The 20,001-nt window shown below is 48.1% G+C and overlaps 1 protein-coding gene across 4 annotated transcripts in view; it reads right to left on the bottom strand.

Moving 5' to 3' along the window:
• CAPRIN1 (cell cycle associated protein 1) overlaps positions 1–20,001 on the bottom strand; it is a 122,233-nt gene that overhangs the window by 65,541 nt on the left and 36,691 nt on the right. For all 4 annotated transcript variants that reach the window (XM_030200762.1, XM_030200765.1, XM_030200764.1 and 1 more), the window contains exons 8-12: positions 8,522–8,574; positions 7,594–7,683; positions 6,906–7,058; positions 6,694–6,802; positions 5,624–5,685 (exon numbers count right to left, since the gene is read on the bottom strand). In XM_030200762.1, coding sequence (XP_030056622.1) covers positions 5,624–5,685; positions 6,694–6,802; positions 6,906–7,058; positions 7,594–7,683; positions 8,522–8,574 — 467 coding nt within the window. The remainder of the gene's footprint in view (positions 1–5,623; positions 5,686–6,693; positions 6,803–6,905; positions 7,059–7,593; positions 7,684–8,521; positions 8,575–20,001) is intronic.

The following is a 20,001-nucleotide window of genomic DNA, read 5'->3' as shown; positions in this document are numbered from 1 at the left end:
AAAATGGCACTTATGTGGAACAGCTCTTCAGCATCACACTGACGCCTATTCTACAAAAGGCCTGCTCCTCCTGACATCAAAACCGATATGCCCACATTTGCCAATCTAAAAATGGCAAGCCTTCCTATGGTCCCGAGCAAAGCAAGAAGCAAGGAGTTGACCAATTGAACTCATTGGTCACTTCCAAATAGTATAGGGAAGAGAAAAGGGTGGAATAGGATGGAAGGCAGAAACCACCATATACAGAAAAGACAGGACTGTGCGCCCGTCACCAGTAGAAATCCAGAGGATCTCAAACGGATGAAGTCGGGAGTTCTGAGAACCTGTCTGGACTGGATTGCTAAAGAAAACTAGGCTGCCCAGAACGATAGCCCTGGTGTCGTAAAGATGAGGGTGAGCCTGACCCAACCGAAAAGAACTTGTAGACATGTCCTCAGGAAGACACAGACTATAAGTCACCCAGGTCTTCCACCAATTTCATGGAGTCCTCAAACAATAGTTGCCCTGAAAAGTGAGCTGAACCAGCCATCGTTAGAAGCTGCATTCACCACCCAGCAGCACAACCACATCAACAGCTGTGACCACCAAAAACGTCTATTTGACACCCAAAACAAATCATAGAAGAGAACTGGCAATTAAGCCAGCCTCGACTCTACATCTGGCAAGTGAGGAGGCGATCGACTGTCTGCCTTCTGGAAGGGATCCGAAATCTGTTGCCAGAAATCTGTTGCCTACAAGCTGCAGATAGCCACCTCCAGGGAGAGAGAACTGATATCAGCAGAAATCACCCATTGAGACTAAGTTGGCTAGAAGGGAACCATAGAGATGGGGATCAAAGCAGAGAAGGAACCCCTGAAGTGTTCTGATATGCACTCAGGCCCATGGGGGAATGTCCAAGAAAGAAAACCTTGTGCCCATAACTTGAACCTATTCCCATATCCTGGACCTGGTAGGAAAAGTAAAACCTGATTTGGGTTGGCATCTGTTGCTGAGGAGCAAAAGAAAGAAAGGATTTCCCAAGCCTATATGGAACAGCACTCCCCGAAAACCCAAGATTTGTGAGGGAAACAACTGACTCTTGGTGACATTGATTACCAATCCTAAGGACTGAAGATGAGGAGGTATCTTGGATGAAGCTTGCAGAGTCTCTTGATAGAGAGAGCCGCAAATCAGCCAGTCAAGAGGTATGGATGAACCTGCAATCCATCCTCACAAAGGAAAGCTGCCACTACCACCATGACCTTGCAAAAACGTCCTTGGCAACATGGAAAGGCTGAATGACATGGTCATAAATCGCTAAGATCCCTCTGCAGCAAGGAGCACTGGGAATAAGAAAGTAAGTTTCCTCAAGGTCCAGGGAGGCTAGAAACTCTCCCCACCAGACAGAACCACTACACACTGCAAGGTTCCCATTATGAAAAGTTGAACCGTACACACCCTAGACCAGTGATGGCGAACCTTTCAGAGACCGAGTGCCCAAACAGCAACCCAAAATCTAATTATTTATCGCAAAGTGCCAACAGGGCAATTTAACAGGTGGTGCATTGCCCCCTCCCTCCAAATTTTAAAAGTCATCTATCTTACCTCGTCGGGGTTAGGGTGGCAGCAGCGGTAAAATGCACGCAGGCTCGGCTCGGTGCTTAATTCCGTTTTCCCTTCTCTCTCTCTCAGCTCTGGCCCCGCCCTTGCGGAAACAGGAAATGAGGGTGGGACCAGAGCTGAGAGAGAGAGAGAAGGGAAAATGGAACTAAGCACCGAGCCAAGCGTGCATGCTGTCGCCCTAACCCCGACGAGGTAAAATAGATGACTTTTAAAATTCGGAGGGAGGGGGCCTGGAACTCGAAGGGAGGAGGGAACAAACTTCCGATGGGTGAGGCAACGACACGCGTGCCAACAGAGAGGGCTCTGTGTGCCCTCTCTGGCACGCGTGCCATAGGTTCGCCATTACTGCCCTAGACTCTTATGATGTCCAAACTCAGCTGGAAGGAAGTGGTTGGAACTACAAAGCAAAGGGAACAACTTCCCATTCCCCAATTGCAACTGGGGACAGACTCAGCTGTGCCTAAAGGAAGAAACGTTGCCAAGGTGGCAAGAACTGACAAAGTTTGAGCTTGCATGTAGACTCCAAGAAAAATCTGTAGTGAAGTCCAGGTTGTAACTGTGTGATAGAAAAACTAAGACACAATTGAGCTGAGGTATTCTTGGTTCACTCCTCCTGAAATCAGTACAGGAGTCCTGCCTAAGGAGTGAACTGAGACTCCATCATTGGAAGATGCAACAGGCATAGGTTGACCTGGAGTTGAAACAGAGCTCCTTTCTTAGATGCCCTTAAATATCAAATATGAAGAAACTGGGAGTGATCCACCCCAGTTCCCCAGTCACATTTCTGAAAAGCCTACATATAAAACTGCCTTAATCGCAAGCAAATCAGGCCCTAGGGGAGCGCCGGCGCTTCAGCATTGCAATGTGGCGTGGCAAGAAAGATGGTGCCCTCAAGCACGCACGCACGCACACCCAAGAAAACAATTGCCCTGTGCCTGCCAAAACGAGCCGGGAAGGAGCACACCGCTCCACGGAGTTGGGCTGTACAGTGGATCTCCAGCATGGGCAACTGCAGCAGCCCAGTGGCTCCCACACTGGCAGCCGCTTTTGCTCTGCCCCACCGGCGCAGATAGGATAATGACTACTCACCCCCTCGGGGATCGCTGTCATATGCCAAGTCGGTCCTCACACCATTCAGCCGGTATTGCAAACCGGCATAAGCGTGCCACACTGGGCAAATCAGCCTGAGATTTTTTTTTTTTTTAAACAGTGCTCAACCGTTTTGTTTTTGTTTTTTTTTAAGCAGGAGAGGACGCCAGAGTAAAAAAAACCTCAGACTCCTTTAAAAGTCAGGAGAGTGAGAACCACAAACCACAGTCAGGCAGAGAGGAGGGGTTGATGGGGGAGGAATGGAGGGACCTGGCACCACCAGGTGTGCACCCAAGTCCCACGACACCTCAGATCCCAGAAGCTCAACTAGACCAGGCCAAGAGCAAATCAATCCAGAGCTGAACAGACATGACCATCCACCTGCTAGATAGAGAGAATACTGAAATTAAGGTGACTGCACATGACTACATATAGTAAACCTCTGAAGTTCTCTTTATCTCCACCTGCTGGTAGAGGAACATAACCCACAAGTCTCTGGATTGATCTGTGGGACACTATGGAATCTACCATTGTAGAAAACATGGAATACAGCTCAGCAAGAGAACTTTCTTACTGAAGGGCTGGCAATGCTGGTCCCAATATAGTTCAACATGCCATTGGAGCAGTCACACATAGCCAGATTGCACATGAACACCTGCCACCATGGGTCCTAAGTTTGAGGACATCACGAATTATGAGCTCTGTGCACATGAACACCTGCCACCATGGGTCCTAAGTTTGAGGACATCACGGATTATGAGCTCTGTCAACTGGTTATGCACACCTGGCATCTATTCAAGCCCCTGCATCAGGATTAGTGTGGATTTTTTCTCAATGAGGAAACAAAGATTATTGTGTGCGCTCAGTTTCTTGCACAATTTAATGGACAGATTGAACTGATACACCAGAAATGAACAATTCTACATTCAAGGGAGGAAGTTGTAAGCACTGCAGGAGCCCCTGTGCAGGCTAAGGTAAGTCCAAAAGATTTTTCTGAGCTAGAGGACAGCTCTAGCACACAGGCACCATCGATGTCACCATGGAATGTGCCTGCATGCCCCTGCTTGTCTGCAGAGAACAGGCATATCCTGAAGGAAAACCTGTTCCAGTACACCACAGAGCTGGGACTAAGGAGATTTTCCTTTCAACTGGATAATGATCCAAATTACAAACCAAAAGAAACAATGAAGCAAATCAGCAATAAGTCAATATCCTTGAGAAGCTTAGTCAAAGTCCATACCTGAATACAATGGAAAATCTGTGGCAGATGATTCCCAGCCAACCTGAAATAGTGTGAGCTATACTGCTCAGAATGGGCAAAAACTGCACCAATCCACTTATCCTAAATGATTCATGACTAGTGATACAAAAAGGGACATCCACAAGCTACTGAGGCCAAGATGCACAAAAGTCCTCGTTAGAGCCGTTCCGTACCAAATTCCATAACGAATCGGTACAGAATGGCTATGCACGAAGGATTGGGAATGCAAATGAGCTGTTCGTTGCAGCTCACTTGCATTCACTAACCCTTCGTTAAACCGTTGCAAAATCGACCTCTTACAGCATGCGCAGAGCAGCCAAGCGTTATGCTGGCTGCTCTGCGCATGCTAAGGACATAAGAATAAAAAAAACAAACAAACACGTCCTTTATGGACGTCCTTGCCCCCCCCCCCCCCCCCCGCCCGAGGTCGCCACTGCTCCCCGCTCCCCCCTGCATTAAAGTAATAGCTTTAGGCTGCACCGGCCCCCCTCCCTTCCTCCTCAGCTCCGCCTCCCGCCATCCTCCGCCCCCCCGTGCCTCGCCCCCTTGCCCCCCCTGAGGTTGTCGCCGCCGCTCCCCCCTCCGTCTTACCGGGCCCTCGCAGCGCCTCTCACCTCAGTGTGAAGGTGCTGCACGGGCAAGAAGAACAGCTGATTGCCTCTTCCTCCTGGGCCCGCCCTCGTCTGACGTAAGTAACCTACGTAGGTTACTTACGTCAGACGAGGGCGGGCCCAGGAGGAAAGGAGGGACGTCCGAAGACTCGGCGAAGAGGCGATCAGCTGTTCTTGCCCGTGCAGCGCCTTCACACTGAGGTGAGAGGCGCTGCGAGGGCCCGGTAAGACGGTGAGGGACCCGGTGGAGGGGGGAGCGGCAGCAACGACCTCAGGGGGGGCGGCGGGGGCTGGGCACGGGGCGGAGGATGGCAGGAGGCAGAGCTGAGGAGAAAGAGAGACATAGAGGAAGGGAGGGGGGCCGGTGCAGCCTAAAGCTATGACTTTAATGCAGGGGGGAGCGGGGAGCAGCGGCGACCTCGGGCGGGAGGGCGGGCGGGGGGGCAAGGCCGTCGATAAAGGACACTCCTGACGAGCGTTTTTGCCCCCTCCCGATTTTTTTTTTTGGTTTGTTTTACATTAGTTTTACATTAGTTTTGGAAGCTGGGCAGCCCCAACAAGAGGTACAGACCTCTCGTTAGCTTTCCGGTAGTTTCCCAGCGTTAAGGCAAGCGGTAAACTTTGATGCATCTCATTTCAATAGGGTTTCTACACAATTTGCTCATCTGCATTCCGTTTTCGTTTGCTGCTACCGTCGTCGGAAATTGGGCTTTAATGCATGCCAGAGTAGGAAAACTGTTCGTTAAAAGCTCATTAAAGGCTCGTTAAAGCGTTTAGTTTAGTGCATCTTGCCCTGAGTCAAGGGATGTGAACATTCATACAAACAAGAGACTTTATGGTTTCTTTTTGAATAGTTTTACAATTGTGGGGGGGGTCCACACTAAAAGCATAGAGTATGTGTATAGATAAGTAAAACAAAGCATTTGAACTTTATTTTCTAAACAGAAGAAAGTGAAAAATGTACACGACTGTGAAGTTATACAAGACACTATAAGACATGACCTCAAGGTAAACTACAAAGAATTAGTTATCAGAACCAAAATGATCTCAAATAACCTACCTGTGTAGATTCTGCTTGTCCCGGGACTTGGTTAGGCTGGGCTAGCCTAGATTCAGTATGTACTGCAGAAAAAAAAATGTATAAACTATTTGACATTAAGACCCCATGCAGCTTCCAACGAGGCTATTCATTTCCAAATTACACTTCATTTTGATCATTATATTTAACCTGGTAAAACAGTTTCATGTTACACTGATTGCTATTAGTAATACTAATGATGCTATAAATTAGAGAGTCAAGGCTTGGAAAACATATGAGGGTAACAGGGGACAGGGAGCCAGGGAGCTAAAGGTTCCTCTCTTTCCTGGCTCTATTGCTTCCACTTTCTCTCCCACCCTTTCCTATCCCTTTGCACATTCCACCCCCAACCCTTATCCCTCTGTGCACCCCCCCCCCCTTTACCTTAGGGAAAGCTCTCTTATGAGGTAGGAATGAGGGCCAAGCTGCTTACTGCTGTACCATTCAAGATAGTAATTGGCTAAGCCATTAATCGTCTCCACTTTGTGTAAGCATTTGAAGCAAGAGTGGGAAAGCGCAGGGTACAAATGTAACAAATAAAAAAAAAAAAAACTACCGTTCTACTATTAACTTCTAAAGCAATACCAGACATAAGCACCCCCCCCCCCAGACCAATCTAGAGTGAATGCATTCAGCAGATAGCACAAACATGACAGGTGTATACACAGTGGAAACAAACTACAGGCAGCTGCCTTTTATGATTACAGAAACACTAAATGCAGGAGACAAGTTAAGAATAGAGAAATGCCATTTGTCAGTTACACACAATTACAAAAAATATACATCTACACCCAAGTTTGATAATTTTATCCCATAAAGAAACTTTTTCTACCCCAGTCTGGATTGTTTCCTCATATCTAACTCAGCCATACCTGTCCTTCTCTGTATCCTCCTCAGAACCCTCTCCACAGCAATGTTGCTTCAAATTCCCCTCCTCCCTCTCCAATATTCCTTTCAGAGAGTCCCAACCTTTATCATGGCATTCAAAGCCTTACAGATCAAGTTTGGTCTAACTGAATTTCTATTGTGATATATGCATTTGAATTACAAACCTTGAGGGCAAACCATCTGTGGTAGGTCTATGTTTTGAGCTGGGTTCATAGGCTGTGCCGACACAATTGCAGGGTCAATGTTCTGACTCTCAAACTCCAACATAGAATCCTATGTGGAATTAATTGAAAAAGTACAGAGCTGATATATTTGTATGGCTACTGCTAACTCTTCAAACATGTTTTCCAGTTTAAAAAAACAGAAAAACACCTACCTGCATGAAGTTATATGGACCCTGCATTTGTGCCATAAGGTCTTGTACTCGCTGCCTCCTCACCATAGGATCTGGCTGGGCCACAGTACTTAGCGTGTGGGGCTCTGCAACTGCCACAGATGCAGTTTGTGGTTGCTGAAGAGAATTTACAACCTGAGCAAGAAAATGCATCTAGTCAAAGTCCTATTTCAAACAATTTAGTACAAACACAATTGTAGAGGAATCTCAACTTTATCAAATAAGCCAAAAATTAAGTCAGGAACAAGAAATCTGAAAGGAGTTTCTATAAAATGGATGCATCTTCACCCCTTCTAGAACTGAATATTTTACAGAAACTGGTCTGCATTTACAAACACACTAGAGCATCTTAATCTCATCTATAACCACCATATTGTGATAGCTTCTCACCCCTGGCATGCTATTCTGGGCCAACTAATCTATAGCTAGGGCTTCTGATTCTAGATATGTACCATTTTTAATTTTAGGTGCTTATTTGGAGGCAGTTTGGTGCTTTCCCAGGATCAGAAATGTAAGTGTTCAGTGTATCTGTGTTGCAAAAAATTGTGGCTTTTTAGCCAGAACCCATTCAATAAACTAAAACAATTTTTCAGCATCAACTGCTTCATCCAGCAATAAATGCAAAAAATGTAGAACAAACTCAGAGAAAAGGAAAAGAAATGGTATATACCTCAATGGTTTCAACTGTCCACTCCTCTACTTGCTCCTTCTCACTACTGCTGCTGAACTGGGTCTCGGCCATGAATTGCCTGTTTACGAACTACGAAAAAAAAAACACAAAACTTATATGAATGTTAACGTTTTAATACATAAAAGGTGTACTGGGATTGCACAGAAATTTCCTGCTAAATTCTGCATTATATGAACCCAATTAGAGAAAAAAATGTAACACTAAGCCAAAAACTAAGTAGTTATTACTGGTCAGGTTGCCAGTAGTCTGAAGGAGCTGTAGTGCATGTACTTTCAGGAATACCTAGATCCCTTCTATAGAATGGAAGGGCATCCACAGGGTGCCACATGTATTTGGCAGTTCAGATAAAAGGAAGCCCAAGGCAAGATGCTGATTGAGATGGAAGATGCCGCCCCTCCTCCCTTCCTACCGTTTACCGTATTGTTTTGTAATGTTTCAAAAGTCATCGGCGGCAGCAATTCCCATATGCTGCCCTGCCGCCGGCATCCATCTTCCCTTTACTGCGGCTGCCTGAGCCTGACGAAACAGGAAGTTACATCAGAGAGGCGGCCACAGTAAAGGAAAGAGATGGGTGCCAGCGGCAGGGAAGTATGGAAATCGCTGCTGCCACCACCAGCTTTTTAAAAAACCTGACGAAACAGGTAAACTCCACGAACGGGGTGGAGGAAGGAAGGGGAAGAGATGCCACTCCCCGAAGAGCGGGGAGATGCCGCTCCCCGAAGACTGCCGCCTGAGACCCCCACCTCAGGTGGCCTAATGGTCAGGCCGCCCCTCTCAAAAGTGCACACGCATCTCTGGATAATTCTTATGGTAGCTCAATCAAATGGTATCCAGACCAGGGACTATTGGAATTCTACAGTACTCTATTTGGGGGAAATATGTCCAAGTCTTGAGTTGAAATACTTACCTCTGTAGATTCAACTTCACTTTGTTCAGTATATTCTTCTACTGTCTCAGGTTCTAAGGGGAGGAGAGGGGATGCAGGTTTACAAATGTATTAATTTACTGGCCACATGCAGCATAAGTTACTAGAACATTTGGGTGCAGGATAGTCCAATAGAGAATACAAGTAAATATCTACAAAAGTACTATCTTGAAAAATAAATGGAAAACAGCTCCTTGTGACTCTGGGCAAATCACTTAACCCTCCATTGCCCCAGGTACAAAAAAAACTTAGCTTGTGATCTCACTAGGGAGAGAGAAAGTGCCTGAATGCAATATGTAAACCGCTTTGATTGTTCAACAGAAAAGCAGTATATAAATAAATCTAATAATAATAATAAATTCAAAGAGCTGTATTTCAGACTGTTTAGTACAAACACAAAACTGAGCAGGGGGAGAGGGAGGGAGGAAAGAAGGCACTTCAATTTTATTTATTACTAGTAAAAAAGGCCCGTTTCTGCCGCAAATGAAACGGGCGCTAGCAAGGTTTTCCTCAGAGTGTGTACGTTTGAGAGAGAGTGAATGTGCGAGTGTGTGTGTGAGAGAGAGAGAATGAGACTGGGTGCGAGTGTGTCTGTGTGAGAATGAGAGTGTGTTTGCCAGGGGCCCTCCCTCTTCCCCTGTCTCCCCCCTCCCCCTTTCCCTCCTCCCCTCTTCCTCCCCCCTCCCCTCTCCCCCCCCCCCCCCGCCCTCCCATCTCCCCTCCCTCCAAGTTACAGGGTCATCCCCTCCTTATGATGGCAAAAACCAGTACAGGGTTGAATGGGCTGGAGGCGGTGTCCCGGTGGTGCGTTGGCAGCGGGAGGGAGGAGGTTTAGGCAATTCTTTGTTTTTTAGTGGGTTGGCCAAGCATGGGGTTATCGGCGGGTAATAGTAAGCTAGCATGAGGGCAGGCTCCGCTGGGTATGGGCGGTTCCTGACGGTCAGGCGGCATTTGTTATTGGTTCTACGGAGACGCTTGTTGCGTGTATTTCCGCGGGGTCGCCCTCTGCCGCCATCCCCAAACATTTGTGAAATCTCCGCTGCCGTTCCTGAAGGGCTGTGTTTGAAGAAGTGGAATTGTGTCTACAGATAGGCCCCCTGCCTACGAAGTTTTAAAGTCATCTTCACTCCTTTACTTACCTGTTTGAGTGGGGAGGGCGGCTAATTCGGGAGGCATGGGAGGGCGGCTGTTAAGCACGTGGGGGGGGGGGGGGGTTAGCGTTGTTGGCGAGCTGGGAGGGTGTGTCGTGTGTCTGTCAGTGTTCCGCCCTCGACGTCATGACGTTGTGACGCGAGGACGGGGCAGAGAGACATGGTGAGTAGGATGGCTTCACCATTACGAACCCCTCACTGAAGCCACGGAGTCAGCTTCAGAACGTTGAGGGTGCATTTTATTATAGTAGATGTCCTCACCCCTTTGCACAAGTGTATATTTTATAGTAATTGCTCTGAACCCACTAACACATGAAAGTATCTTGCTAGTGCATTCACACTGTATCTAGGGAAAAATGCTTTGGCCCTGATATTCAGGCCACAGGAGATAGCTGGGCTGTCTCCCGCAGTCTGCGCTGAACCCAGATATTCAATGCTGGGCCCTTTCTGGTGACCAGCATTGAATATCCAGGGTTTGCTTGGCCGATTTGAAGATAACCGGCTTTGTCAATATTCAGATATAGTCAGATATCTATAAATCGGCCAAAGATATACCACAGTTTGACGCGGCAAAATATGACCACCAAACCCAGTTTAAAAATCGGCAGATTGCCGGTTATATCATGTGATAAAACAAAGATATTTATCTGTAGCAGGTATTCTCCGAGGACAGCAGGCTGATTGTTCTCACATGTGGGTCAACGTATGCGTCAGCCCAGGAATCGGCATTTTGCAAGCAAAATATAAAAAATGTTTTGCCAGAGTCTTCTGGCGCGCGTGCAGCGCGCACTGCGTATGCGCGGACCAATTTCCCACCTGTCGCATCAGCACGTTCCCTCAGTTAAATCAAAAAGCATAAAAAGAAGCAAATAACAACTCCAAAGGGGAGGTGGGCGGGTTTGTGAGAACAATCAGCCTGCTGTCCTCAGAGAATACCTGCTACAGGTAAGTATCTTCGCTTTCTCCGAAGACAAGCAGGCTGCTTGTTCTTACATATGGGGTATCCCTAGCAACCAGGCTCACTCAAAACAATGGACATTGGTCAACTGGGCCTCGCAATGGTGAGAACATAACTTAGATTGACCTGAAACCATAAACAACTAACTGAGAGTGCAGCCTGGAAAAGAACAAAAATGGGTCTAGGGGGGTGGAGTTGGATTCTAAACCCCAAACAGATTCTGCAGCACTGACTGGCCAAACCAACTGTCGCGTTGGGTATCCTGCTGAAGGCAGTAGTGAGATGTGAATGTGTGGACTGATGACCACGTTGCAGCCTTGCAAATCTCTTCAAAGGAGGCTGACTTTAAGTGAGCCACTGATGCAGCCATGGCTCTAACATTATGAGCCGTGACATGGCCCTCTAGAGTCAAACTAGCTTGGGCGTAAGTGAAGGAAATGCAATCTGCTAGCCAACTGGAGATTGTGCGTTTTCCGACGGCGACTCCCCTCCTGTTGGGATCAAAGGAAACAAACAACTGGGCGGACTGTCTGAAGGGCTTTGTCCGCTCCACATAAAAGGCCAATGCTCTCTTACAGTCCAAGGTATGCAAACTACTTTCGCCAGGGTGGGTATGAGGATGGGGAAAGATTGTTGTCAAGACAATAGACTGATTCAGATGGAACTCCGACACCACCTTTGGCAGAAACATAGGGTGCGTGCGGAGGACTACTCTGTTGTGATGAAACTTGATATAAGATACATGAACCTGAAGCTCACTGACTCTACGAGCTGAAGTAACAGCCACCAAGAAAGTGACCTTCCAGGTCAAGTACTTCAGATGGCAGGAATTCAGTGGCTCAAAAGGAGCTTTCATCAGCTGGGTGAGAACGACGTTGAGATCCCATGACACTGGTGGAGGTTTGACAGGGGGCTTTGACAAAAGCAAACCTCTCATGAAGCGAAGAACTAAAGGCTGTCCAGAGATAGGTTTACCCTCTACACGGTGATGATAGGCACTAATCGCACTAAGATGAACCCTTACTGAGTTGGTTTTGAAGCCAGACTGTGATAAGTGTAGAAAGTATTCAAGCAGGGTCTGTGTAGGACAAGAAAGAGGATCTAGGGCCTTGCTGTCACACCAGACGGCAAACCTCCTCCATTTGAAAGAGTAACACCTCTTCGTGGAATCTTTTCTGGAAGCAAGCAAGACTCGGGAGACACCTTCTGAAAGACCCAAGGAGGCGAATTCTAAGCTCTCAACATCCAGGCCGTGAGAGCCAGAGACTGGAGGTTGGGATGTAGAAGCGACCCCTCATTCTGGGTGATGAGGGTTAGAAAACATTCCAATCTCCACGGTTCCTCGAAGGACAACTCCAAAAGAAGAGAGAACCAAATCTGACGTGGCCAGAAGAGTGCAATGAGGATCATGGTTCCGCAGTCTTGCTTGAGTTTCAGCAAAGTCTTCCCCACCAGAGGTATGGGAGGATACACATACAGAAGGCCTGTCCCCCAATGCAGGAGAAAGGCATCTGATGCTAGTCTGTCGTGGGCCTGAAGCCCGGAACAGAACTGAGGGACCTTGTGATTGATCTGAATGGAAAAAGATCCACTGAGGGGGTGCCCCACGCTCAGAAAATCTTGCAGACTACGCCCATGTTCAGTGACTACTCGTGAGGCTGCATTATCCTGCTCAACCTGTCGGCCAGACTGTTGTTTACGCCTGCCAGATAAGTGGCTTGGAGAAACATGCCGTGATGGCGTGCCCAAAGCCACATCTGGATGGCTTCCTGACATAGAGGGTGAGATCCGGTGCCCCCCTGCTTGTTGGTGTAAAACATGGCAACCTGATTGTCTGTCTGAATCAAAATGATTTGGTTGGCCAGCCGATCTCTGAAAGCCTTTAGAGCGTTCCAGATCGCTCGCAATTCCAGGAGGTTGATCTGAAGACCTTTTTCCTGAAAGGACCAAGCTCCTTGAGTGTGAAGCCCATCTACATGAGCCCCCCACCCCAGGAGGGATGCATCCGTTGTCAGCACTTTTTGTGGCTGAGGAATTTGGAATGGACGTCCCAAGGTCAAATTGGATCGAATCGTCCACCACTGAAGGGAATTCCGAAATTCGGTGGACAGTTGGATCACATCCTCTAGATCCCCCGCAACCTGACACCACTGGGAAGCTAGGGTCCATTGAGCTGGTCTCATGTGTAGACGTGCCATGGGAGTTACATGAACTGTGGAGGCCATGTGCCCCAGAAGTCTCAACATCTGCCAAGCCGTGATCTGTCGAGACGCTCGCACTATGGACACTAGGGACAGGAGGTTGTCTGCCCTTACCTCGGGAAGATAAGCACGAGCTGTCTTTGTGTTGAACAGAGCTCCAATGAATTCCAATTTTTGAAATGGGGTGAGATGGGACTTGGAATAATTTATCACAAACCCCAGTAGCTCTAGCACCTGAATAGTCATTCACATGGACTGTAGAGCACCTGCCTCCGAGGTGCTCTTCACCAGCCAATCATCGAGATAAGGGAACACATGTACTCCTAGTCTGCATAGCGATGCTGCGACTACCGCCAGGCACTTTGTGAAGATTCTGGGCGCAGACGCCAGGCCAAAGGGCAGTACACGGTACTGAAAGTGCTGTGTTCCTAGCCGAAATCGAAGATACCTCCTGTGAGCTGGAAGTATCGAGATATGCGTGTAAGCATCCTTTAAGTCCTGAGAGCATAGCCAATCGTTTTCCTGAATCATGGGAAGAAGAGTGCCAGGAAAACCATCCTGAACTTTTCTCGGATAAGAAATTTGTTCAGGGCCCTTAAGTCTAGGATGGGACGCATCCCCCCTGTTTTCTTTTGCACAAGGAAGTACCTGGAATAGAATCCCAGCCCTTCTTCCCCTGGTGGAACGGGTTTGACCGCATAGGCCTTTAGAAAGGCGGAGAGTTCCTCTGCAAGTACCTGCTTGTGCTGGGAACTGTAAGAATGAGCTCCCGGTGGGCAATTTGGAGGTTTGGATTCCAGACTGAGAGTGCATCCTAACTGGACTATTTGAAGAACCCACCGGTCAGAGGTTATGAGAGGCCACCTCTGGTGAAAAAACATCAACCTCCCCCCTAGTGGCAAGTCATCCGGTATGGACACTTTTACTGAGGCTATGCTGAACTGGAGCCAGTCAAAAGCTCATCCCTTACTTTTGCTGGGGAGCTGCAGTGGTCTTAGGCGCACGCTGTTGACAAGAACGAGCGTGCTGGGACTGGCTGCCGAGAAGCAGAAGTGTACCTACGCCTAGAAAAGGAATAGGGAGCACTCCTCTTCCCTCCAAAAACCCTCCTAGATGAGGAGGTAGTAGCAGAAGATGCCAGGCGAGAGAGAGAATTCATAGCATCATTGTGCTTCAACAAGATCCTCTACATTCTTTTTTTTTTTTTTATAAAAATTTCCCAATTTCTTACAAGTATAACACTTGTTACAGAAAAACAGCATAATATAAATGTTAAGGAAATAAAGAAGAAGAAAAAATTATACATGCTTTCTTAGACCTCAACTGGAGGGGGGAGTTACAATTTAGTGGAGTTATTTAAAGGTAAATTAACAACAAAAAAATAAGCATAATGCGGTTTATGTGTGCAATTCGTCAATCCTCATTTATCCAATTCTACATTAAGTTGTTTCATATCCAGAAAGGATTTCAGCTGTTCTGAGTCATAAAATACGTACTTTATCCCACTAAACCTGACTAGGCATTTGCAAGGATATACTAACAGAAACGAGCCACCTAACTTAAGAACATCCTGTTTCAATGCCAAAAATAATTTTCTACGTTCCTGAGTTACTTTGGTAACGTCCGGGAATATCCATAATTTTGTTCCATAAAAAGGAACCTTCGAAAATTTGAAGTATAGTTTTAATATTGCATTGAGATCCTGTTCAAACACCAGGGAGACCAAAAGGGTGGCCCTTTCCGGAACTATTTCAATGGATTGTTCCAAAATTTCCGACAGATTGTTAAAGTCTATACCATCCGCACCAACACCTTCTTTCTTTCCTTCTTTTCCACCTGGACTTATTGGAAGATAGTACATTTTATTTATTGGAGGAATAAGTTCTTGAGGCATTTTCAAATTTTCTTGCAAATATTTTTTAAACAAGTCAATAGGTGTCTTGCCAGGGATTTTAGGAAAATTCAATACACGAACCTTCTATTGAAGTTCTCAATCTGTTCAATTTTTCTATGCATTGCCAGATTATCTTTTATCACCATCACTTTAAATTCTTGCATTTGATCCATATCTTTTTTTTACATCTTTTACTTGTGTCGTCAAGTCATCTTTAAGCATTTCTAAATTTTTTGGCATGTCCTTAAACTTCACAGATAAAGCATTTACCTTTTCTGAAGCGTTTTGGAGAGTTGAATCCACTTTACTCAGTTTTAGCCAGATCCTCTCTAGATTTACCTCCGGGGCTGTTCCGGGTCCTTTAGTCACAAGGACCTCTCTCCCCCGGCTTCCTTCCCGTGGTGGGGGACCTCCGCCTGCTGGCTCCCTATTCGCCATCATGGGTTCTCGGGTGCCTGCTCCCCTCACCATCGCCGAGGCCGGACACGGAGGGCATTTAGAATCGGGAGGCGGGGATAAAGATGTTTCTAAGCCCAGCGGGGGCTCCGCTCCACCGGATGCCCCTGCAGCAGGCGACCCGATCCAGGGGCATCAGGCGACCCGATCCTGTCTCTCCACTCTGAGAAGTGCGCATAGGGAAACGCTCCATGCTGCCCTGGAGTGGGGAAGAAGCTGCGGGCGGCAGTGGAAGCCTTACAGCTCCTTTACGCTTTGTATGCGGCATCATAGAGTTGAGGAATCCTGTCTCACTCGAGCGGTAAGGAGCAGTTTCACAGAATGCGCTCACACTGCCGCCATCTTGGTAACGCCCCGGAATTACTTATGATCCTCTACTTTCTCACCAAAAAGCTTATCCCCCCGGCAAGGAATATCCGCCATCTGCTGCTGGACCGAATGATCCAGGTCAGAGACACGCAGCCATGAGAGTCTGCACATCACTATACCTTGGGCAGCGATCCTGGATGCTACATTAAAAGTGTTGAACGTACCCCTGGCCAAGAATTTTCGACACGCCTTCTGCTGCCTGACCACCTGGCAAAAAAGCTCGGCCTGCTCTGGAGGGAGTGCATCAACCAAGCTGGACAGTTGCCTCACCGAGTTCCGCAAGTGGACACTCGTGAAGAGCTGGTATGTCTGGTTCTTGGCTGCAAGCATAGCGGCCTGATACGTCTTCCTCCCAAAAGAGTCCAAGGTTCTAGATTCTCTGCCTGGGGGCGCCGAGGCTTAGACCCTAATGCTCTTGGCTCTTTTGAGGGCGGAGTCCACCACCATGGAATTGTGAGGTAGCTGAGACCTCATCAATCCAGGTTCACCGTGGATCCAATATTAGGATTCAGCTTTTTTCAGGATCACAGGATTAGACAGAGGGAACGACCAATTTCACATAAGGACTTCCTTCAGTACATTATGCAAAGGAGCTGTTGCAGCCTCTCTAGGCGGAGAAGGATAATTCAGGACCTCGAGCATCTCAGCCCTGGGCTCATCCTCAACCTCCATAGGGAAGGGAATAGCCTCAGCCATTTCCTGGACAAAGGAGGTAAAGGATAGACTCTCCGGAAGAGAAAGTCTCCTTTCTGGTAGAGGAAAAGGTTCAGAGGAAATCCCTTAGGACTCGTCAGAAGAAAAGTACCTGGGATCTTCCTCTTCTTCCCACGAACGCTCATCTTCAGTATCGGACAAGACATCCCTCAGAGCAGTCCGAAACTGAGCCTGCCTCGATGCCGAGGAGCGACATCCTCGATGGCAGTGCCGAGAAGTCGACGCCCGCCTGGACTGCAGTGAAGCTTCCTCCACCGATGTCGATGGGGAGTCGACTTGGGTGGCAGGCGGCACCGAGGTCGGGGACCTCACCACAGGCAAAGGGCCAGATGCCGCTGCAGCAGACGGTACGGAAGGTGCAAACACCCCCGACACCGAAGCAGACTGGCGCAGCAATCCTTCCAGAAGCTCTGGAAGCAGGGCCCTGATGCGCTCGTCGAGAGCCACCGTCAGACAAAGCTGCAGGGTTGGTAAAGGAGCCGGTGGCAGAATCTGTTGAGGCTTGGGAGCAGGCACCGGGCTGCCAGAAGACCGACACATCGGCACCTCCTGATAGAGGGGGAGCGATCCTCTCGGCGCCGATGCTTCTCGGGTGCCAATTCCCTCGATGCCCCGGAGCTCCCAGCACTGTGTATCGAAGGAGAACGATGACGGTGCATCTTCACCTTCGATCGATGCCCGTCATCGAGATTCCTCAGTACTGATGAGGAGGATGTGGAATCCTCACGCCTCCTCAGGGCCGGGTCCGATGAAGGTCGGTCCTGGGGGGCCTGCGTAACAGGAGACCTCGAGGCAGGTGGAGACCCACTCGATGCCTCACTGCTCCCAGCGCGAATTGGTCTTTCAGCAGCCATTACCTCCGCTCCTGACGTTGATGCTTCCCTCGATGTCGACGCCGCCAATCTCGGTACTGATGTCGAAGGACCGGACCGGCTTCTCGAGACACTTGGGTCCGTTTCTTCATACGAAGACACAGACTACAAGCGGCTGGGCTATGGTCGGGCCCAAGGCACTGGATACACCAGGCGTGGGTATCTGTACTTGAGATGGTCCGGCTGCACCGAGTACAACGTTTGAAGCCGCTGGGTGTCCTCGCTAACATGGAAGGAAAAACGGCTTCGGCAAAATCAAAAGACGCAATTGTACCTGTTAACCGAAAAAAGGGCACAAAAAAGAAAGGGGATAACCCGACCGCGCAAAGGAAACTTGAAAAAGTGAACAAATCTAAAAGACACTCAGGGAATTTTTTTTTTTTTAACTGTAAGTAAAATAAAGAAATAGCGAAAAACTCGAAGACTCTTTTCCTGGGCCTGAGAGGAGTGGAGATCAAAACCTACTGCACCTCAACGCGGAAAAAGAAAAACTGAGGGAACGCGCTCATGTGACGGGCAGGAAATCGGTCTGTGCATGCGTGGTGTGCGCTGCACGCGCACCAGAAGACTCTGGCAAAACTTTTTTTATATTTTGCTTGCAAAATGCCGATTCCTAGGCCGACGCAGACATCGACCCACATGTGAGAACAAGCAGCTTGCTTGTCCTCGGAGAAAACCGGTTATCCACCAGCCGCTAACCGCTGATATTCAGCAGAAGATAGCCAGTTATCCCCCACTGAATATCGTTCTGACCAGTTAAATAGTGCTAAATATCTAGTGGTTTGTATTTACGTCCTAATATGTGATATACCCAATTTGAAACAGAATCAATGATAACCTGTTAGCATAACTACCTCCAAGGGTTCAATAAGCTACTTGACTGTACAGTGATATCAGGCATATGCTATACAAACCATTTACACACACTTAAATCAGTGGCGTAACCATGGGTGGACCTAGGTCAGCAGGGGCCCACCCAGTTTCACTTCAGGCCCACCTAGTGGTGATGCACATCATTGGTGTAGCTGGCAGGGATCCCGAGCCCATCAGCTTGAGAGTCCTTTCTGCTTGGAGTACCCTGAGTAGTCTGAGCCCTGCAGCAGTCAGCTCAGCAGCATGCTTCCAACCGTTGACACTGGCACTGCCCCCCTCACCCAACCTCTTACATATGATTAGTTCAATTGGCACCACCATGCAAGGGGATGCTGGATGAACTGAGCATATGCGGTGGGGGGAGGGGGGACAGCCTGTGTCAGCGGCTTGATATGCGTTGGTGACTGGCATGGGAATGAGACTTCTCGATCCTCAGGGGACTCCAGAAGATTCTTCAGCTGGCAGGGCCCAGAGATCCCCACCAGCCAAGGTATTTTTATGGGGGAGGTGGACAGAGAGGAAATGAATGGGTCATGCCCATCCAGTCCACCCCCAGGCCCACCCAAAAATTGAGATCTGGCTATGCTATTTGTTTTAAATATGAAAAACAGAAGTGGTTTATGTCTGTGCAGGCAGTCCTGGGAATAAACATAAACATACCAGCAGGTGAATGGAGCTGCAGGAGGTCCAAGGAGCAGTGTCAGCCATCTGGAGCAGCAGGAGCATGTCCATTAAGCTCCTACTCTGTTCAACATTGGGAGTGGGGGTGGGGGGAGTAAGAGCCTGCAGAAGGAAGGAGGCAGTCTGCTGCAGCATTAAAGCCAGAGTCAAGGATTACGGTGGTGACTCTGACAGTACACTACAAACCCTGAAGAGCAGGCAGGTCATGGCACTGCTAGAGCCACAGTGACGGGAAGCCTGCAACATACTGGAACAGGAAGCAGCCAGGAAATGAAGGCAGCAGAACATAAAAGACTGTAGCACAGATCTCTTTCACTACAGAACAGGTAGGATGGGTGCGAGAACAGGCGGGAGGCCATTCACAGTCACAGAGGGAATGGAGCTTGAGAAGAAGCAAGAACAGCTACAGTAGATATCAGCCACAATGCAGAAAGGGCAATGGAGAGTGAAATTTGTGGGATCAATTTGGTTATGGCTGGTTGTTTCCAGCTTATGCCAGTCATGTTGCCATGTTCAGAGTTAAAAGAGAAAGCAGCTCATTAGAACAAGGCATATGCTAAGCCTCCAGATACCAATGGCACTCACTGAGAGCAGTAGTGGTGGGAGTTCAGAGTCAAAAAGAGCAGCACAATTGGGGGCAGGGATCTGGCAGTCTCAGACAACACAGCTGCACAGCTCCACGAAGGGATCAAGGTTGGCAAGCAAGCTAAAGGTTCAGTATAATCCCAAACAGCACATCCTGAGGATGGCAGGGAGCAAAACAGACAGAAAAGACACAGGTAATGGGGGGTTGGCTAGGGAAGACTTGGCAGGTGCCTGGATCAGGTTGGAACTGGGGGGGGGGGGGGGGGAGAGGTGATATCTGTCCAGATTAAGGTGGGTAGGCAGGCAGAAGGAATGAAAGTTCTCAGTTCATTTGTGGTGGTCTGAGGCAGGAGCAAATTCTGGTCATCCCTCCCCCACCCCCCACACACAAAACACTGCTTGGTATGGGGGACAATTCTGAGTTACCATGAATAAGCATGTTATCAAGAGAGCTGATCTGTGTCTCTGCCAAGATTCAGTGATTCCTGCTATATTCTAGAGTCATAACAGAATATTTTCATATTTTTCAAATTCAGTACACTGGAGATAACAAATTCATTTAGTGTCAACTATGTTTTTAACTATGAACTCCTGACCCCATGACTTGAACAGCAGCACTTTTTCAGAAAGGAAAGGGAAAGGGCATGGAATCCAATATACTGCCTTTCTGTAGTTACAATGAAAGTGGTTTACATATTATGTACAGGT

The sequence above is a fragment of the Microcaecilia unicolor genome, chromosome 4 (assembly GCF_901765095.1).
Source record: "Microcaecilia unicolor chromosome 4, aMicUni1.1, whole genome shotgun sequence".
Classification (NCBI taxonomy): Eukaryota; Metazoa; Chordata; class Amphibia; order Gymnophiona; family Siphonopidae; genus Microcaecilia; species Microcaecilia unicolor.
The sequence above is the reverse complement of the archived record's forward strand: the minus strand, read 5'-3'. Positions and strand labels throughout refer to the sequence as shown.